The 8283-nt window shown below is 49.6% G+C and overlaps 1 protein-coding gene across 1 annotated transcript in view; it reads left to right on the forward strand.

Annotated features, from left to right (window-relative positions):
* Positions 1-8062, forward strand: part of LOC125435541 (ryanodine receptor 1-like) — a 28381-nt gene extending 20319 nt beyond the window's left edge. Inside the window, exons 10-12 of the mRNA XM_048501734.1 lie at positions 1371-1482; positions 3550-3696; positions 7767-8062. Of these exons, the coding sequence (XP_048357691.1) occupies positions 1371-1482; positions 3550-3696; positions 7767-8062 (555 nt within the window). The remainder of the gene's footprint in view (positions 1-1370; positions 1483-3549; positions 3697-7766) is intronic.
* Positions 8063-8283: the final 221 nt, after the last annotated feature.

Raw genomic sequence — 8283 nt, forward strand, 5'->3', positions numbered from 1 at the left:
ATGCAGGTTCTGAATCACTGCTGGCATGTGAAACAAATGAGCTTGATCTATCCGCATCACTGGCATCACTGTTATTGGGCGTTTTAATACCAGCCGTGTGCTACGTGCTGTATGAAGAAGAAGAAGAGTTGGATTTATATCCCCCCTTTCTCTCCTGTAAGGAGACTCAAAGGGGCTTACAAACTCCTTTCCCTTTCCCCCACCCTCACAACAAACACCCTGTGAGGTGGGTGGAGATGAGAGAGCTCAGAAGAACTGGTACCTGCCCAGAGATCTGCAACCTGCGGCTCTCCAGATGTTCATGGACTGCAATTCCCATCACCCCCCCCTCACGGCCAATTGGCCATGTTGGCAGGGGCTGATGGGATTTGTAGTCCATGAACATCTGGAGAGCCGCAGGTTGCAGATCCCTGGACTAGCCCAGCTGGCGTGGGTGGGAGTGTACAGGCTAATCTGAATTCCCCAGATAAGCCTCCACAGCTCAAGCGGCAGAGCTGGGAATCAAACCCGGTTCCTCCAGATTAGAGTGCGCCTGCTCTTAACCACAGCGCCACTGCTGTTCCCTGTATGGATGAACAAATCCATAAAGGGCTGTGGGGCGGGGTTGCAGCTCAGCAGTGCAGCCTCTCCCTGGTATGTGGGAAGTCCCAGGTTCAATAACTGCCATCTTGTGTTTAAAAGACCAGGCATCAGGTGACCTGCGATGCTAGAGATCAGCTTCTGGTCTGAACAGACAATACTTGCGTTGATGGACCAAAGATCTGTTCCATTATAGGGCTGCTGGCAGGGCAGAAACCCCCAGACTGGTATTTTATTATTGCTTTATTACTTAAAACATTTTCAGCCTGTGGTGCTGTGTGGTTTCCGGGCTGTATGACTGTGTTCTAGCAGCATTCTCTCCTGACGTTCCGCCTGCATCTGTGGCTGGCATCTTCAGAGGATCTGATAGTGGCTGGCATCTTCAGGGGATCTGAAGATGCCAGCCACAGATGCAGGCGAAACGTCAGGAGAGAATGCTGCTAGAACACGGCCATACAGCCCGGAAACCACACAGCCCCTGGCCGTGATTCCGGCCGTGAAAGCCTTCGACAGTACATTTTGAGCCTGCCTTTTCATGTGGGTCACAGTGTTCGGTACCAACTGTAGCTCCCAGACAGTCTTCAAGGGCCGCCCCATGCAGAGCTCACTGAAGTAATGTAAAGTAGATGTTCCCAGAGAGGCACTGCCAAAGTGAGCAGACAATACTGCGCCAGATGGACTGAGGCTCCGATTCATTGTAAGGGAGGTTGATGCGTGTATCCCTCAGCCAAAGGCATACTGGTAGATAGTCTACCTCTGCCGCAACCGGTGTGTCCTCCTCTTTCCAACAGATAAACATGCTCCTGCATTTTAAGAACGGTGCTGACGAGGAGGAATGCCCGGTGCCTGAAGAAATCCGGGACGAGCTGCTGGAATTCCACGCTGACTTGCTGTCTCACTGCGGTAAGACGCACCTCTGCCTCTGTCCCTTTCTCCCCTGCAGCCCACCCAAAAGTCCTGACAGCCGATCTACACACAGCTGTGATGCTCGCGTGAGAGGCAGAGACCCACCTTCCTCTGCAACTTTGGGTCAGGGCCTCCCGGACTGTTCAGGAATAGCACTTTTGTTTTTAGCAAAAGTCTTTATTCAGAAACAGCGGTTCAGGTAAAACAGGCTACCAGACGTTTATTGATAGAACTGGAGAATCCTTTCCAAATACAGAAAGCAAATGACTGACCGCCCCACTCCAGACCACACACCTCCTTTCCAGAGAAACCTGACTCTTCCCTCTCAGTTGGAAAGGAATGCGGCTTGGCCTCCTTATCTCTACCCCAGGTGACCAAAGTAACAACAGGATGTGGATTCCCAGGTCAGCCTGGGAAGGACCCACCTCCCATCAGGAGGAGAGTTATGGTCATCAGATATCAGATATGGAACATCAGTTATGGAGTTATTGGTGTTTGGAATATGCTGCCACAGGAGGTGGTGATGGCCACTAACCTGGACAGCTTTCAAAAGGGCTTGGACAGATTTATGGAGGAGAAGTCAATCTATGGCTACCAATCTTGATCCTCCTTGATCTCAGATTGCAAATGCCTTAGCAGACCAGGTGCTCAGGAGCAGCAGCAGCAGAAGGCCATTGTGAGTAGCAGAATGCTGGACTAGATGGACTCTGGTCTGATCCAGCAGGCTAGTTCTTATGTTCTTATGTTCTTATGGTCAGGCCCAGTGGTGGGATCCAAAAATTTTAGTAACAGGTTCCCATGGTGGTGGGATTCAAACAGTGGCGTAGCTCCAATGGGGCTGGGCGAGGCATGACGGGGGCGTGGCCAGGCATTCCGGGGGCGGGGCATTAATAATTTCTCTGTTACTATAAAAAAAAAAGTTCCTAATTTCCAGCTGGTATCTTTCTGTCCATAATTTAAACTCATCATAGCAAGTCCTATCGTCTACTGCCAACAGAAACAACTGAAGAGTCCCCTGGACCCAACAGTAGTTAAAGGGTCCCTCCTCTTACTAGCCAGCAAGCTCCAGGCTATGAGAAAGAAGAAGAGAGGGGGAGGCGAGGGTGTGGAGACGGAAAAGCAGACCCAATTAGTAACCCCCTCTCAGCGCACACAAATGATTAGTAACCTACTCTCGGGAACTGGTGAGAACCTGCTGGATCCCACCGCTGGTCAGGCCCAGTATAAGACTAGGCATGATTCTCTGTTATGCTGCTATAAGAACTCTATTAACATCAAAAGTTTTAACAGTGAGTCTTCCAAGAGCTGACAAGATCAGGCCAGTCTGCCCCTGTTTAAATCTAAAAATACAAATGTCTCTGTAGCAGGGGTGTAACAAGGCAAACTGGAGCCCTGGGCAAAACCTGAGTTGGATGCCCACCCCCCATGCCCACCCCACCACGACCAACCAAAAAATTTTTTTTGCACCAGGTCATTGGTGCCTGCAGGGGGTGCATTTTTAGACATATCACCACTAAAATTTCAGTGTATCAACAGGAGACTGTCCTTATGCTATCCCCCAAGTTTGGTGCATTTTGGTTCAGGGGGGCCAAAGTTATGGACCCTCAAAGGTGTAGCCCCCATCTCCTATTAGCTCCCATTGGAAACAGTGGGGGATGGGGGCACCCCCTTTGGGAGTCCATAACTTTGGACTCCCTGAACCAAAGTGCACCAAACGTGGTGGGTAGCATAAGGACAGTCTCTTGATGATACGCTGAAATTTTGGTGCCGTTAGCCTAAAAACTGCGCCCCCTGCAGGGCAAAAACGGAAAACCACTAAAAATACCCCCAAACAAACCCTGCATTTTTGGTGCCCCCCACAAGGTGATGCCCTGGGCAGCTGCCCACCTTGTCCAATCGACATTACGCCCCTGCTCTGTAGTCTGGAACTCTCTTTCTTGCATCTTTCATCCACAGAGCACGATTTATCGGGCAGTCAACAGTCCCTGCGTTGATATCGACATGTTCCTCAAATTGGCCACTCTGGATGCAAAAAACTCATTAATGTCACCATTTCTCCAACAGGCATCCAAGCGGAGGGCGAAGAGGAAGAGCAGACAGAAGACCAGTCTTTCCACCGGCGGCTGATGAGTTTAGTGGATAAAGTGATGAGCTTTCGCAAGAAGGAGGAGCCAGAAGAGGAACAGACCCCCGAGGAGGAGCCAATGCCTAGTGGGTGTAACAGAGCAGTCAAGGGAGAGAACAGTGAAGGGGGATGTGCTATTTAGGTTCTGGGCAGTGGGACAGGAATCCAGCCGAACTGTGTTGGTCGCTTCCGGTTTAGATCCAAAAAAGACCTTTACTTCTTGTTGAAAGAGTTGGAGTGAATGTTCAAAGATGCCTGTGGTGGAACTTGTGAGTGGTCCTAACTTCTTTTAAGAAGTTGAATTAGTAGGAACGAGGCAAACAGGATCTCGGGGAGTATGTTTTTAGTCCTTTTGGTTGAAATCCTAGAAAAGACAACAGATAAAAGCCCTGCTGGATCTGACCAGCGGTCCATCTAGTCCAGCATCTAGTCTCACACAGGGGGAACCCAGTTCCTCTGGAGGTCAACCACAGGGCATAGAGGCCGAGGCCTACATAAGGACATCAGAAGAGCCCTGCTGGATCTGATCAGTGGTCGATCTAGTCTAGCATCTGGTCTCACACAGGGGGAACCCAGTTCCTCTGGAGGTCAACCGCAGGGCATAGTGGTCGAGGTCTTCATAAGAACATCAGAAGAGTCGTCCTGGATCAGACCAGTGGTCCATCTAGTCCAGCATCTGGTCTCACACAGGGGGAACCCAGTTCCTCTGGAGGTCAACCATTAGTAAGCATAGAGGCCGAGTATAGGCCACTTAGCCAAGTAAGAACATATCAGAAGAGCTCCCTGGCTGGGATTCAGAGACCAGTGGTCTATCTAGTCCAGCATCTAGTCTCACACAGTGGCCAACCAGTTCCTCTGGAGGTCCAGCAACAGGGCATAGAGGCCGAAGCCTTCATAAGGACATCAGAAGAGCCCTGCTGGATCAGACCAGTGAGGGTCCATCTAGTCCAGCATCTAGTCTCACACAGGGGGAACCCAGTTCCTCTGGAGGTCCAGCAACAGGGCATAGAGGCCAAGGCCTTCATAAGGACATCAGAAGAGCCCTGCTGGATCAGACCAGCAGTCTATCTAGTCCAGCGTCCTGTCTCACACAGTGGGAAGCCAGTTCCTTTGGAGGTCCAACCACAGGGCATATTTTTTTGACCACACACAAGCCTTTATTGGAATACAAAACAGGACAATATTTTAAAGCAAAACAAGGTTAAGAAATACAGTTAAAATTACTAATTTCCAGTATAAAATTTGCAACAGTTTCACAAAAGAGCACATCAGAGCTGTTCAGGAGATTGGGTATCTTATAACACTCTTGCCACTGAGAACATTGCAAGAAAATGGAGTTCATGTATTTCATGCATATCTTATCATATTTAGTGCATACAAACAGAGAATGGTCAAGTGTTTCCACCGTAGTCCTATCACATGAACAAACTCTTTTAGAATGTTCCATATTCTTGAATCTTCCCTCCAGCAGAGCTGATGGCAGCACATTACATCTTGCAGTAGCCAAGGCTCTCCTCTGGGTGGGATTAATCAGCAGACGAAGATATGCTGCCATAATTCCACGCTCGCATGGGATTAATAATGTAGTCGGAGAACAGGTTGTCTTGGCGGCAAGAGTCAAATTATGAAAATCAAGATCCAAGAGCCTATTCTTAACTAGTCTGAAGGCTTCCACCTTTGTGAGCATAAGGAGTGATTCCAAGGGGAAACCGACAGCTTCAACCTTTCTAAAGATCAAAGCATACCATTCTGAAATAAAGTGATCTGATAACAGAGAGGGAATATAGCTATTGGAACCCACTAGAAAATGTATATGCAGCCAATATTTTATGGCCCTTTTCCATGCCAAGGTTTCTAGAGTTGTTTGGCCCATCTCTATGCACAACGCAGGGCATAGAGGCCGAGGCCTCCAGAAGAACTCTGGATCAAACCAGTGGCCCATCTACAGCATCCTGTCTCACACCGCAACCAGGGGAAAAATACGTCCGCATGAGTGGGCAGGAGAAAATGAAGGAGTGCAAGATACAAGACTGAGAGTTTAGATCCCTGTGTATTCTTCTAGATCAGTGGTGGCGAACCGTTGACACTCCAGATGTTACGGACTACAATTCCCATCAGCCCCTGCCAGCATGGCCAATTGGCCATTCTGGCAGGGGCTGATGGGAATTGTAGTCTATAACATCTGGAGTGCCAAAGGTTCGCCACCACGGTTCTAGATCCTTGTGTATTTCGCAGTTTGCTCTGTCAGGGGATTTAATACAGAATGTAGACTTTAATTCAATTAAAGACCGATTACGCACGGCAGGCTCTGCCCTACTCTTTCCCCACTCTGGAGCAAAAGTCGCATCAGAAATGCTCTTAGAAGCACAGGCGGGGCAGAATGAAGCGTGCCAGGACAAGATTTCTTGCCCTGACACACTCCAGCTGCCGTGCAGCAGCTGCCCCATGGATAGTCAGCCAATGTGTAAAACAGATAGCAATGACCCTATTCTTTTAAAAATTAAAATCACATTATAAAACACATAAATGAACAATCTGAGCATGTTATAATCGAATTGAATTTTATTATTGCGGTCAAAGACCAGCCCTTAAAAGCAGAGGTGGGATCCAGCAGGTTCTCACAGGTTCCTGAGAGTAGGTTACTAATTATTTTGTGTGTGCCGAGAGGGGGTTACTAATGGGTGATTTTGCCACGTGATTTTGGCCTTAGTTATGCCCCTCCTCTCAGCAGTAGCGCGCAGAACTTGAAGCAGTCTAGCAGGAGGTGCACCGGCATGCGTGGCAGCCTGCGCCTGCGTGCATTCGTTCCCTGCCCAAGGACCGGTGCAGCGGCTGCATCCTTGCCACAGCCCCGCCCAGGAATGCCCCGCCCCCAGAATGCCCAGCCACGCCCCCGTCGTGCCCCGCCCAACCCCATTGGCACTACGCCACAGTTTGAATCCCACCACCGTGGGAACCTGTTACTAAAATTTTTGGATCCCACCACTGCTTAAAAGTTTCTAAAGCATGTTATAATGTAGTTCTACGTAGCTTATGTGTTGAAAAAGAATTTTAAAAGTTATACTTTTGCATGGAAGGTATGCCACAATGCAGGGGCGGGAGGGTTAGCCATAACGTTATGGACCATTCTGTTCCGCCTTCCCATCAGCTTCATTGGCTGCCTGGGAGTTGTAGTAATTTGGGAGAGGGAGAAAAGAAATACCTTCATCTACTCTCTCTCCTCTTGGTGCATAATTCTGTCCACTGCTATCATACCCCTTCATAGTTGTCTCATTTCAAAACTGAAATCCTGTGAATGGGAGGATGAGAGGAAAGAGAAGTTTGTTGAGAATAAAACTGCAAGGATTGTCATGCCCTTATATAAAGCCGTGGTGCGACCGCACTTGGAGTCCTGTGTCCAGTTCTGGTCGCCACATCTCAAAAAGGATATCGAAGAGATAGAAAAAGTGCAGAGAAGGGCAACGAGGATGGTTGAGGGACTGGAGCACCTTCCTTATGAGGAGAGGCTGCAGCGTTTGGGACTCTTTAGTTTGGAGAGGAGACGTCTGGGGGGGATATGATTGAAGTCTATAAAATGATGCATGGGGTAGAAAATGTTGACAGAGAGACATTTCTCTCTCTTTCTCACAATACTAGAACCAGGGGGCATCTATTGAAAATGCTGGGGGGAAGAATTAGGACTAATAAAAGGAAACACTTCTTCACGCAACGTGTGATTGGTGTTTGGAATATGCTGCCACAGGAGGTGGTGATGGCCACTAACCTGGATAGCTTTAAAAGGGGCTTGGACAGATTTATGGAGGAGAAGTCGATTTATGGCTACCAATCTTGATCCTCTTTGATCTGAGATTGCAAAGGTCTTAGCAGACCAGGTGCTCGGGAGCAGCAGCAGCAGCAGCAGAAGGCCATTGCTTTTACCTCCTGGACGTGAGCTCCCAAAGGCACCTGGTGGGCCGCTGCGAGTAGCAGAGGGCTGGACTGGATGGACTCTGGTCTGATCCAGCAGGCTGGTTCTTATGTTCTTATGTTCTTGTTGCCTCGGGGATTGGGGCTGCGCCGAGAGCCTCCTTGGATCCAACTCAGCCTCCCTCGTCACTCCTGATTGGCTGGGCAGTCACGTTCGCCCGCTATTTCCCTTTTTGTCTCGATCCCACAGCCACGCTGCAAGAGTTGATCTCGCACACCATGGTCCACTGGGCCCAAGAATCCTTCATCCAGAGCCCGGAGCTGGTGCGAGTCATGTTCAGCCTCCTCCACCGGCAGTACGACGGCCTCGGGGAATTGATCCGCGCCCTGCCCAAAGCGTACACGATCAACGCCAACTCCGTGGAAGACACCATGAACTTGCTGGAATCCCTGGGTCAGATCCGGTCGCTGCTCATCGTCCAGATGGGACCTGAGGAAGAGAATCTGATGATACTGAGTATCGGGTGGGTGCTTCCCTCCCACTGACCCCTCCCGGCCGGACCCTGGGACCTCTCCCGAATTTCAGCCCTCTTTCCATATTTCACCACTCGTAGCAGCCAGAATAGCCCACTTAGGCCTGAGTTTGTCAGGGTTTAGTACAGTGGTGGCAAACCTTTGGCACACCAAATGTTATGGACTACAATTCCCATGAGCCCTGCCAGCACGGCCAATTGGCCGTGCTGGCAGGGGCTGATGGGAATTGTAGT

Source organism: Sphaerodactylus townsendi, linkage group LG06 (assembly GCF_021028975.2).
Source record: "Sphaerodactylus townsendi isolate TG3544 linkage group LG06, MPM_Stown_v2.3, whole genome shotgun sequence".
NCBI lineage: Eukaryota > Metazoa > Chordata > Lepidosauria > Squamata > Sphaerodactylidae > Sphaerodactylus > Sphaerodactylus townsendi.